Source organism: Nannospalax galili, unplaced genomic scaffold (genome assembly GCF_000622305.1).
Source record: "Nannospalax galili isolate Female #2095 unplaced genomic scaffold, S.galili_v1.0 scaffold1925, whole genome shotgun sequence".
Lineage (NCBI taxonomy): Eukaryota > Metazoa > Chordata > Mammalia > Rodentia > Spalacidae > Nannospalax > Nannospalax galili.
The window spans coordinates 16,813-29,882 of record NW_008352321.1 but is presented as its reverse complement, the minus strand read 5'-3'; the positions used below and the strand labels follow the sequence as shown (position 1 = coordinate 29,882).

Here is a 13,070-nt window from a genome sequence, read left to right as displayed (position 1 = left end):
CAGCCCCAGTTTCTTCCAAGCTTGCTAATGTCTAGCTAGCCGCATGGCATGGCACTGTCAATGAGTTTGTGAACAAACTGGCCACCACCTGTTAATGGCCTCTTTCCTCTGAAGTAACTTCTCCTGACTCTGGTTTATTCTTTTGTTTTTTTTGTTTTTGTTTTTTTTTTTTTTTTTTTTTTTTGTGTGTGTGTGTGTGTGTGTGTGTGTGTCTTCTGTGTAGCCCTGGCTGGCCTAGAATATGCTATATAGACTAGGTTGGCCTCTAATTTAGAGATCCATCTGCCTCTGCCTACTGAGTGCTGGTGTTACAGGCATGCACCACCACACCCAACTATAGTTTTATTTATATATTTTTGAATCATAAATATATTTTCTTATGTCTGACTTCAACATTAAGAGTCATCCATTGTGTGTTCTAGCTTTGTTGTTTTGAGACAGGATCTCATGTATTGACTCAAGCTGGCTGTAAACGATACATAGACAAAGATGATTTTGAACTTCCAATCCTCCTGCCTTCATTGAGTTATGGGATTACAGGTATGTGCCACCAAGTCCACTTTAGGAGGGTGCGTGCCAGGCAAGCACTCTTAACAACCAAGCTGTATCTCCAGCTCCTAGCTTCATCGTTTTGACTGCTATTGATTGTGGACATTTGGTTTGTTTCTACCAATCCTTTTATGTTGGAGTGGGGGGTGGTGTTAAGGGCCCTTTAATCCCAGCACTTGGCAGGTAGATCTGAATTCAGGGCCAGTCTGTATTACATGGTTTACATGGCAAGTCCTATGCCAGCCAGGGCTACAGAAACCCTGTCTCAAAAAGAAAAAAGTTGGGAATTCATCTTAAGAAGTAGAAATGAAGCTGGGGATGTATGTAGCTTAATTGGTAGAATGCTTGCTTAGCATGCATGAAGCCCTGGGTTTGATCATCGGCACATAAACCAGTGGGCACACCTGTAATCCAGCAGATGTTGATCAGAAGTTCAAGGTCACAGTAAGTTTGAGGCTAGCACAGGATATGTGAAATTCTTTTCTAGGGAAAAGAAGAGAAAATAAAAAGTAAAAATACTTCCCTGCCTTCATCTTTGACAAGGAACAGCTGTTATTCTAATATCAGAATAATACCAGGAATTGATAATGGGTAAACCCAAAGCAGACAAAACAGACCAGTGTGCTAGTTGAGAGAAGGTGAAATTCATTTTCTGTAAAGCTGTGTAGTGAAAAGTTATGTTGGGAGGTGTTTTATGAAGCAAACTACAATGTGTTTAATTCAACGAATTTATTTTTAAAGTTATGAGCAATTTACCATGTCCATAAGTTTACCATTTTAAAATGGTAAGGGCATTAAGGATTTTGTCCAACAGAATAAAGTATGTATTTCACTTCCAACTTCTAGATAGTAAGGAAGACATAGAAGAGATGAACGAGAGGGGCAGCTCACAGATTCGCCTGACTTGGCCAGCAGCCTCACTTTAAACTCTCTTCCGACAGACAGCCCCACCCCACAGTCTGCCTTTCTCAACCTCCTCCTCCTTAAATCACCTCTCCTACTTCCAAATCTTTTATCTTGTGGTGGGAAGGAAAGCTACTTTTCTCAAAAGACCATTTGCAACTCAGTGGCCTTTCCAGTACCATTCATCCAATGCTCAGACCAGGTGCTCAATTTAGAGACCCAAGAGTAAGTCTTTTTTTCCTTCCTTCTGATTCTCTGTGTATCAGTAACCCTAGTATTCCCACTCCCTTCATGTATCTTGAAGGCTTCTGAAAAAAATCCTTCTGAAAATAAGAAACTTACTTTGCTGCCACCACCTTCGTCCAAGCTCACCAGAACAGCTGCTTTAGCTGGCTTGCTCTTTTGCATGGTTCCTCTTTTCCAGCTCTTAAAATAGGCAATTACCTTTAAAAAATGTTTATCAGTGCCTAAAATGGCTTTGTGGGTTTCCACTGGACTTACTATCCAAAGTACTGCCCAACTCTGCCTTTGATCCTACTTTATGCCCTTCTCACAGGGCTCCAGCACCAGAGCCTGGCTGTACTTTCAGACACAAGTCAGTGCCCTAGTGCACTCCCAGGGCCTGCAATGCTCTTTTCTCACCTCTCATTCACTGTGTCTCAGGTTTCCAGTGTAAGTATTCCTCCCTTGCATGGGTTACCTCCTGTAATTAAAGTAGGTAGTGACCTGCTCCTTATTCACCCTTATGACACTGGATATATTCATGGGCCTTAGCACAGTTAACATTTTTATTGTTTACCTTTCCCCTCTGTAGAGTATATGTTCTATGAAGATGGGCACAACATTAATCTTCCTCACTAACCAAATCTTAACATCGCATGCCTACCACTATAGTAGGTGCACAATATAGAAAAATGAACTAGAGGAAAGATCACTTCCTATTCCATCATTGCTTCCATTAAATTATCTCACCTACATTACCAGAGACCAGTCTCTTCGGAGGACTCTAAATTACCTTCCATTCCCATCTAAACAACATAGCAGAGTTTTTTTAAAGCCAGGGTTTGACTGGAATTCACTAAGTAGTAATACAAGAAGAAATAGGGTCCTCAATTTCATTCTAAAAGAATTAAAGAATGGACTCAATTGGAAGTGTTAGGACAATGTGATTAGAACTTAGGCTGTAAATCTCAGCAGCTGCCCTGAGAACGGCGGGAAAAGCCAAAAAGCCTGGAAGCCGTACAGGGTTAAAGCTGCTGGAGGTCAGACCAGACACCAGGTGGCGGACTAGCAGCCTCATGGCCCGAGGGAAGGGAAGCTTTAAAGAAAAAGTAAAGATAGAAGGTGTTGGGGCAGCCCAAAGTGTTCGGGGAAGTATGGTTAGAAAAGAGATGAAGACACCAAGAGGTCTTGCTTTTCTGAAGAATTCTGTATCTGATGAGCAGGTACACAAGAACTGCACTAAGGGGCGGGGGTTCCAGGCAGGAAAATTGCACTGTCTCATTAACACACTACATTTTCAGCCTATCTCTCTAGCACAACTTAAGGTGACCACCTTCCTGGGGTGGTCGTATAGGCAGCAGAACTAGAAAGCTGAGTCTTTACCCAGGTCAGAAATTTTCTCTTGACCAGTCTTCTCCCAGGGAGCTTCCTGCCAGCCATTGTAACATTGGATCAGGCTGACCTCAAACTCAAGACTCTTGCCTTTACCTTGTGGAAGCTGAAGTTACAAGAGTTACCAAGCCTGGCCCTGCAGAATATGTTAAAAACTGTTACCCATCTGTTTAAAAACATGCTGTGGAGCCAGTTGCTGCTCAGTAGAAAACCCCAGCATGGCAAATAAACCAAGGCTGCTCTTCATTTCATAGTAAAATTCCTCACACAAGGCAACAAAGCCCTTTCCACTCTAGCCTCCTAGCTTCCTCTCTACTCCCATCTACTTGTCCCTAGGCCAGGGTACTGGCCCAGTACACTAACCTCTTGTTTTTATTTGAACAGCTAAGGTGCTAAAAGCCCCAGGAGGTCTGCTTTAGTCATCCCTCAGGCTACACGGTTCAGAAGATATCCTCTAGGCCAGCTCATCAACTCCAAATCTTTGTTCAAGAGTTACTTCCTCTATTAGGTCTGTCTTATCCATTACAACAGTGGCAACCTCCTCATAGCACTTTTCACCTTATAAACTATTGTGTGATCACATTTGTTTGCCTCCCATTTTCCCGCATAACAAAATAAGAGCTCACCAGTTGTTCACCAATATAGCCCAAACCCCAAGAATTGCATAATTAATTTCAGTTAACTGAGCAAAATTATATTTTCAGCTCAACCTGTGGTCACAATGATACATATTTGCACAATGGACAACAGATTACCCTCTGTCTTAATAACCCTCAAAATGCTAATAGTAAACTATTATCCTAGTTTTCTGCTGTAGAGCTAACAACCCTGAAACTATCTTTGATAGTTTCAAGGTCGGTTCAGTTCAACATTTAATTAATTTATGGCAGATACTGAAAGCTGCTGGACTGCTGGGCCTCAGTAAGACTCAATTCTTGTTTTCAACAGCATCCCAGTTGAGATGAGGCATGCAGCATAGACATCACGGCCTATCACGCCTTACAGAGAGCAGTCCAAATTTCACAGAAAAAAGGAAGGTGCCTTAGTTGGGAAGGTAGGAAAGAAGGTAAGGAAAGCTTGTTAGGATACACACAGGATACCTGAGGATGACAGGTTGGGGTAGACTTTTTTTTTTTTTTTTTTTTTTTGTCTTTCTGAGACAGGGTCTCCTTGTAGCCCCAGCTGTCCTGGAACTCACTATGTAGACCAGGCTGGCTTTGAACTCACAGAGATCTGCCTGCCTCTGCCTCCCAAGTGCTGGGATTAAAGGTGTGTGCCACAGCGCCAGGCTGGGGTAGACATTTTAGGTAAAAGAAAACAGCCATATTTGCGCAAGCCACAAAAGAGCTTGTCCTCCTAAGACAAAGATAGAAAAAAATTTAAGGACAAGTTGAAGATGGTGAAAAAATATGTGGTCCTCAAAGGCCTGCCGTAAGCAATCTGGATTTTACTCAGTACAAGGGGTACCCAGTGAAGAAAATAAAACAGGGGAGTGAGTTTTTCAATGGAAGACAGATTGGAAACGGACAAAGCTGGAGACAAGGGCTGACAAGAGCCTGATGACTGAGACACCTTGAGATCCTGAATCCTGATCAGGAATAGTGATGAGAGAAATGGCTCAGGGGTTAAGAGCACTGGCTGCGCTAGAGGACCCGGGTTAAATTCCCAGCGTCTACATGGCCGCTGTAACTCCAGTTCTAGGGCATCCGACGTCCTCTTCTGACCTCTGCGGGAACTGCACAACATGGGCGCACTTACATACACGCAGGCAATACACTCATACACACAAAACACAAAATTAAGAAAAAAATTTTTAATCCTATTGATATCACGGTTTCAGGTTTGGACAGTTGAAGAGATAACTCTTCTAACCGACAATCCAGAAGGTAAAACAGATTATGTAGAAATAAAAGATCTAGGAAAATCTTTGAGTCCAAGGATCAAGACGCTGCCGTGCTGGACTCCATGGGCTCCGAAGGCATAACACGGACAAGAACGCGGTGCACACTCGGGGAGGCCCGGGGGCGGGTCGGCGGGAGACGACTCCGAGGTGAAGCCCCGCCCAGCAGCTGGGAAGATGCAGAACCCGGTCGTCCTTCCGGCCCGGTGGGTCACCGGGTTGCGCGCGGCCTCGGGCTTCAGGTGTACATTACGGCGGCCCCGGGCCAGACTCCCCGAACAGCCTCCGAGACCCCGGACAGCTCTTCCGGCCTCACCACCCCACCAAGAGCGGAAGTAGGACGCCAGGACGGACTCCCCTTCTTCCAGCCTACGCGCAAAGGCCCCGCCCCAGAGACACGCCAGGCCTCAGCCAATGGCCTGCTTCCTGGGGAACGTTACCGTCGGCTAATCGGCCAAGTCCTCGCGAGAGGTGAGGTTGAAGCTGCCGCCGCCATCTTGAAGATGGGAGACGGGCGACTGAGGTGGTGTTTCTGTTAATGCAAACAACAAACCGGCCACAACAGTCACCTCGGGAAGTCACCGCGTCGGTAGCCGTCCGCAACGCCGCCGCAGTAGCGGGTGCCGAAGCCGGGTGCAGCGACCCCGGGAGCCCGTCCCGGGCGGCGGAGGGGACGTGAGGAGGGCCGGAAGGATGGTGCAGTCCTGTTCCGCCTACGGCTGCAAGAACCGCTACGACAAGGATAAGCCCGTGTCCTTCCACAAGTAGGTAACGCGCTTGCGGCCGCCCAGCGGGGCGAGGGGCCCGCGGGCGGGTGGGGCGGAGCCCGCGCGTGTGCGCGCGAGACCAGGAGGAGGGCGGGTCTGCGGCCTCTGGGGCGGGGACCCGCGGCTGCGCGCTGGGCGCTAGGCCTCGGACGGCGGTTCCGGCCGAGCCGGCCGCCGCCTTCTAGTCCGGGCTGCGGTCCCGGGTAGAGTCTGGGCTCGGGCCGTCGGTAGCGTTCGCCGTAACCCCTGAGACCCAGGGAGGCAGCTTTCCGGAGCGCTTGTGCGGACGGACTCTTGCTCGGGTGTCGGCAGAACCTTCGAGTCTCTTTGAAGGAGCCGACTTGTCAACCGGGTATTGCGGGGACGCGGCCCTGAGCGCGGACGGTACCCACCTTTATGGAGGTGCCTAGGGAAGGCCAGGGGGCGCTGCTGCCTGTCTGACCACAGCCATGGTGGGCACAGAATTGAAATTGGTAATGAAGCTCTGATGTATACATCAGATCTCTGCAAGAATTCCTCACTTTGCAAATGATAGCCAAAAAATCAGGTTCAGTAGTAAATTATGCAGGGTGTTCGTAACAAAGCAATTACAAAAGCAAATTTTAAAGTAGTCCTTCATTGTTTTCTGTTTGGGTACTGTTTATGTTTAATAAGCGATGTAAAAAGTGAGATGGACTCCAGAAGAGTGTGCCTGGTCTCTCTGAGACGATGAAGGGTATTAGGAGATAGGTAAAATTTCTTATATCTTCAAAGTGTAAGAATAGCTCAGGATGAACTTGCACTGAGGGACATCTGGGGACACTTAACTTTACATGATAAGCCTTAACACAAATGCTATGGGAATGTACCAAAGGGGAAGGGGGTATAAAAATGACTTTCTATATGAAATACACAAAAACTCAATTAAAAAATAATAGAATAGCCCAGGAAATGGTGATAGGAACATGCATTCAACCTCCACCTCCCCTGCCCCACATTTCTGTTAACGTGGAAGAGGGAATCTAAGAATATGGAGAATAAAGATGACACACACATCAAAAATATTCGTTCTCCTGAGTGCTAAAAAACTTTAAAAGGGCTGATAGGCATCGTATCCCTCATCTTAAAGAACAGTGGATGGGAAAGACGTGGACAGGTCTCCCAAACTGAGAAATTGTGGCCTAGGCCAGGAGGCTGTGGATACTCAGTCTTATGAGCAGCTGCTGCCAGAATTTGTCCTAAGGAGTGCAGTCTTTTCCAGCTTCTAAACAGTGGCCGTGGGAAAGCTTGCTGCGAAGGGTAAGAGCTAACATAAAGATTGGTGAAGTCTTCATGAGAAGAGTGTAATCAGGCCCTGCCATGCTTCATGTGAGAAGTAACTCAGGAACATAGAAACATCCTTCTTGGCTTTTTCTAATCCCTCCAGCACGCCACCAAGTCCTTGATCTGGAAAAGTTTAGTGACAATAAATATTAACAGCCTCCTTTTGCCTACGCTGAGTTGAGATAAATCATTTTCCTTATTTGCCTATATTATATTTAGCTTATATTTCTCAGATTGGTCCTAAGAGAACTAAAAGTCTCTGTATCCCAGGATACAGACATATATATGCAAATTTTGGGGTTTTTTTGTAAAGCACACAGAAAATTGCTAGTAAAAAGTGTGAATGTGGTTTTATTACATAGTTATTGAGTAACTACTAGTGTCTTCATTATAAGAAGGTAAATTTTGACCTGGTTGTGGTCCAGTATTTAATCTCAGCATTAATAACTGGAACTCGTCTTTAATCAAATGCTCCTTAGTATGTTAACACCAATGTAAGATAATTTTTTAATAAGCAAAGTTTATTCTTAAGTTTTGGTGCATTTATTTACTTATTCGAATAAGATTTGAGAACTGAATCTTGTGTCTTCCTAGGTTTCCCCTGACTCGTCCTAGTCTTTGTAAGCAGTGGGAGGCAGCTGTCAGAAGAAAAAACTTTAAGCCCACTAAATACAGTAGTATTTGTTCAGAGCACTTTACTCCAGACTGCTTTAAGAGAGAGTGCAACAACAAGTTACTGAAAGAGAATGCTGTCCCTACAATATTTCTTTGTACTGAGCCACATGACAAGGTAATAGGAATTTAAAATATTCGGTTGTCTTTTCCTTTTCTTCTTCTCTTTCCTTTCCTTTTCTTTCTTTCTCCCTCCCTTGTTTGAGGTTGGGTCTTGTGGAGTTCGGACGTGCTTTGGACTCTTGCCTCTACCTCTGAAGTGCTGGGATTGTAAGCATGCACCTGGCTTCAGGTATTCATAGTGGGAATTTTGTAAAATTCAGGGAAATGCCTGTATACCAGTATGGAAGAGACAGAACCAAGAGCACTGCCACAAGTTTCGGTCTACCTAGTAAGTCCCAGCGTAGCCTGGATTACACCGTAAGAGCCTGTTCTTAAAAAGAAGACTGAAAGTGGAGCAAGGCGTGGTGGCACAGCGCCTGGAGGCACAAGGGAGGCAGGCGAAGCTCAAGGCCAGCCTAGGTGATACAGCGAGACCCTGTCTTAAAACAAAACCCAATACTGCAGCTATCGGGCCCTAGCAGGTGCAGTTTCTTGGTAGAGAGCTTGCCTAGAAGGCCTGGTGCCCTGGGTTCTCTCCCAGTGCTGCAGAAGCCAAGAAAAGATACTCTATTCAGAATTTTTGTAGACCACGGAGTCACAAAAATGTCTAATACTTCTGAAACTGTACAGAGTCTTTCAGGCTGTTATTTTTAGTTACTAAACTCACGTATGCTCACGTGTTGCTGTTTTAGAAGGAAGATCTTCTGGAACCCCAAGAACAGCTTCCGTCTCCTCCTTCACCTCCCGCTTCCCAGGTTGATGCTGCTATTGGGTTGCTGATGCCTCCTCTTCAGACCCCTGATAACCTCTCAGTTTTCTGTGACCACAATTACACCGTGGAGGATACGATGCACCAGAGAAAGAGGATTCATCAGCTGGAACAGCAGGTTGAGAAGCTCAGGAAGAAGCTCAAGACTGCTCAGCAGAGATGCAGAAGACAGGAACGACAGCTTGAAAAGTTAAAGGAGGTCGTGCACTTCCAGAAAGAGAAAGATGACGTATCAGAAAGAGGTTATGTGATTCTACCAAATGACTTTTTTGAAATTGTTGAAGTACCAGCTTGAAAAGTGAAAAGTATTGATTTCTAGTAGTCCAAGACCACATACTCTCTTTTAACCAATATATAGGAGTTTCATTTGGAAATATAACACTTGATTACTTGTATAAAAAATTCAGAATATTTTTTTAAAAATAAATTAGATATATACTATAAAATTGTGATTTTTTTTTTGTTTGTGACTTCAGAGTTTTTACATTTTAACAGAAGATTTTAAAAGTTATTTAAAAAAATATCCTTAGACTGCCAGTATAATGTTGGTTTCAAGAATGTGGATTTTTTTTTTCCCTTTGTGTGTTTATAGAAATAATGTAAAAATGAGAAATAGAGTGGCTAACAGTGCAGTAAACAGTACAGATTTTAAGTTTAAAAATTAAAATGAATGCCCTTTATTGAGAGAACTTGCTATAGTTTAAACCAGAAGTATAGGTGAGATCATAAGACAGCCTCCCAGTGTATAGAGATGTTCATATGCATTTGTATTTATAGTCAGAGCTTTATTCATTTTTCTGAATCATTTGTCAAACTGTCAGTATTTGAGGGAAAAGGATTTAGCTGTCTTCAAAAGAGAAAATGAAGTTATTCCATAATTAATCATTAGATTATTAAAAGAGCAGATTTTTAAAAAGTCCTTTTTCTCCATACCATTATAAAATTGAAAGTGTATCTTAGTGAAAAGATGTGCTTTAAAATGAGGCATTGCTATCAGTGAAGTAAAAATTGGGAGCTGGTCTGATGAAATGGCTGTTCTAGGATCTCTGGAACCCATGTGAAGGTGAACGGAAAGAACCAACCCCACAGTTGCCCTCTGACCAGCATGCTCATGCTGTGGCATTTGAATGCAGGTAAACAATTTCTTTAAACAAATAATTTTAATAGAGTTTGGTTTGTATCATAATATGGTAATGTTGCCCATGACTGTTAAAGTCAAGATGTAGCATAAAAATTATTTTTTCACCTTTAACTTGTTAGAAATTATATCCAGTTTACTTAAAGTGATTTATATTCAAAAGCAACCCCATATATCCTGTTTATTTTGCTGAATGTTGAGACTAAAATATTGCAGTTTTTGTTCACATTGTGGATTGTGTTCTGGCTTTGTAAGACGTTCGTAGTAGACAGATACTGCTATAAGAATTACCTATTTAGACTTAGAACAACCATTTTATATTTCAGAGTACACTAGTTGGAGAGTAACAGACCTTTTAAGACAGTATTAAAGATGTGATGTTCAAGTACCTTTTGTAGGCTTGATTTTTCTTTGTGATTTACTGCCATGCTAAGAATAGGTTGCATTACTAGTTTGTGGAAATTTGATGGTGTATAAACCAGTCTCTTTTTAAGTTTTTCATTTTATGTGTTTGAATGTCTGGTCTGTATGTATGTATGCACACCACTGTGCGCAGTGCCCGTGGATCCCTTGGAACTGGAATTACAGACCTTTGTTAGCCACCATGTGGATACGGGAATTGAACGTGGTTCCTCTGCAAGAACAGCCAGTGCCCTTAACCACTGAGCCATCTCTCCAACCCTGAACCAGTATCTTTTTTCGGTGCTGTTGAGCATGGGCTTGTGTAGGCTAGGCAAGCACTCTATCACTGAGCTACATCCCAAGCACCTTTCTTTGTTTCTTTGTTTTTGAGACAAAAATATGGCTATATTTCTCTGGCTGACTTTGAACTCACTTTGCACCCCAGGCTGTCGTTAAACTCAGTTCTCCTGCCTCTGCCTCCCAAATGCTGGGATTATAGGTACACCACTCTGTCCAATGTGAATCAGTATCTTGAAAATGCAAAATGATGGGGGCTAGAAAGATGGCTCAGCAATTAAGAGGATTGACTGCTCTTGCAGAAGACACAGGTTTGAATCCCAGCACCCACATGGCCGCTAACACCTGCCCGTAACTCCAGTTCCAAGGAATCCAACCCCTTCTGACCTCAGTGGGCACTGTACACTGAAAGTATACTCAGACACATAAAATAAAGATAAAAAAACATGAAAAAGAAAATATAAAACAATTAGCTTACTAGTCTCCAACTAGTTTGGTTTTACTAACTAGTTCATCAATTCCTGGGAAATATGTGGGTAAATATTTTGCAAACTATGCCTACAACCTAATTTATCTATGTAAAAGGCAATCACTGTGTTTCCAGAACTAAGAATCCAGGTTGGATTATGAGATAATCATAATTACTTAGCATTGTTTAAACTGGAGCTGCATTCTTTCATGCTAGAATGAATACTAGAAAGACCTAAGCAAGCAACGACCACTGACTTCTAAATAATTTATCATAGCATGAGTTTGAGGTGTATGTGTTTATTTCTGAATTTGAGCTGTGACATTTGTTGAATGTTTTTAAAACTCATTTTAACTATTGTTTATAACATTGTCAAAAACAGTAGAACATTTAAGCTAAACCACCCTGTTCAAGCAAAGTGAAACTCGGCCTGAAACGAATGGCGGCAAGATCTTAACCTGGAATAAATTCAGTGAAGAGCATTGTGAATTGCAGCATAGTCTAAAGGTTTAATTTTTGTCACATACTGAACACCACAACTCCTGTTTGTCGTGTCTGGCACTGGGGGTAAAACTTTTCTTCATAGCAGGCCTGCTGGGAGAACCGTAGTCAAGGTTTTAGATTTGGAAGGAGTTTAGAAATTCACGCATGCTAGTGTAACCTCTAAACCCTGTGCCATCCCTTCAGAGATATCCCTAACAAAGTGCTTGTCCATGCTTTTTGTACCATTTGCATTTACATAATATCTCCTCAGATTCTTTAAAGTGAATTTCTCTTGGTTTTGGCCTTGAACTCACGAGGTCTACCTGACTGTGCCTTCCTAGTGCTGGCCTTAAAGGCATGTACCACCATGCCTGGCTGAAATGAATTTCTTGATTAGAATAAGCACTTTTTGTACTTTATAATAGAAATGCACATCTCAATAAGAATCTTCAAAGCCTCATGTGAGGACTTCAGGAAGAGCATCTCGATGGCTATCTTGTTGAACTAGAAGAGAATCCTTATACTCTACAAATTCTACCTCAATCTCATTTCCAGTTTGAAACTTGGAAGAGCTAAATTCTTGTTTACTGCCAGATAAAATGAATCTTGTAACATGCATTTAGTCCATGTCAATTTCATGATAGAAACCTCGTTTTATTAAACAAATCTGAACTCTGAAAAGAACAAGTTTCTTTAAACCGGTGTCTTTGGTGATCTGCATGATTTGTGGTTAATGTAGGCACAGTAGTTCTAGCTGGACCCCTTTGGTGGTGGTTGATGCAACACCCACTGAACCTTCAGTCCCAAGAAATGTGGAAGTCAGATGCTGTATGCTTCCATCATTCTGTGCATGCCTTTGTTTTATGGCAGTAACATCTTCACTGTCTAATCCATTTTCGTTTTTGTTTTTCTCATCAAGTTGAGTTAAATGTAGAAAGTTTAGAACTCGGAATTTCTCCTATAATTTTTTTCTCCCTCCTTTCATGTGTGTGGGTGAAAACGTTTGTGTGGCGATCCTGCTTCTTATGTCCTCACGTATACTCTGTGCTGCATTCTGGAGAAGCCCTTCCTCTTGACCTTCATTTTGGTTTTGTCCTTATCCCTTAGACACGACATTAATCTTTAGGTACAGATCATTTGTTGAGCAGACTATTAGAAAACAGAAGCATCCTGACTTTATCTTCCTTATGAGGGGATTCCTGGCAGACGGGAACATTTTCTGGTGACGTTGGCTCATTTTAATTTTTCCTTTGGGTGCACGTATGTTCTCTAAGTGTGTTGCAATTTGAATTGTCAAGGGCTGTTTCAGTGTCAGAAGATGAAATAACTATCAATCAATGAGTAGTTTTTCCAGGGGAACTTCTGCTTCCTGGGAGGCATCAGTCATGATAACACAGTTCTGTCTTCTAGTTTCATTTTTGAGCAATGGCAAAACTGGTATGAATGCTAGCTTCCCATCCCAAGTGTGGGGAGGGCGCTCTTGTGAAACACACTGTTCTTGGATTAGAGAGTACTCTAAGGGGAAAAACATGAGGTGTATCCCAGTAAGATTACTTTCTAATTCCAACATCCCTTTTTTAAAAAAAGTTTAATGTGTATGAGTATTTTGCCAACATTTATGTAAGTGCACCACATGTACACTGTGCCTGCAGAAGCCAGAAGAGGGTGTCAGATCTGCTGGAATTGGACTTGTAGATGGTTGT

The 13,070-nt window shown here is 42.8% G+C and overlaps 1 protein-coding gene across 1 annotated transcript; it reads left to right on the top strand.

Annotated features, from left to right (window-relative positions):
- Window positions 1–4,863: 4,863 nt before the first annotated feature.
- Window positions 4,864–10,104, top strand: Thap1 (THAP domain containing 1). Its single transcript, XM_008849255.3, has 3 exons — window positions 4,864–5,730; window positions 7,630–7,825; window positions 8,502–10,104. Exons 1-3 carry the CDS (start codon window positions 5,660–5,662, stop codon window positions 8,871–8,873), a joined length of 639 nt encoding a protein of 212 aa, XP_008847477.1. The 5' UTR covers window positions 4,864–5,659; the 3' UTR covers window positions 8,874–10,104.
- The last annotated feature ends 2,966 nt before the right edge of the window (window positions 10,105–13,070 follow it).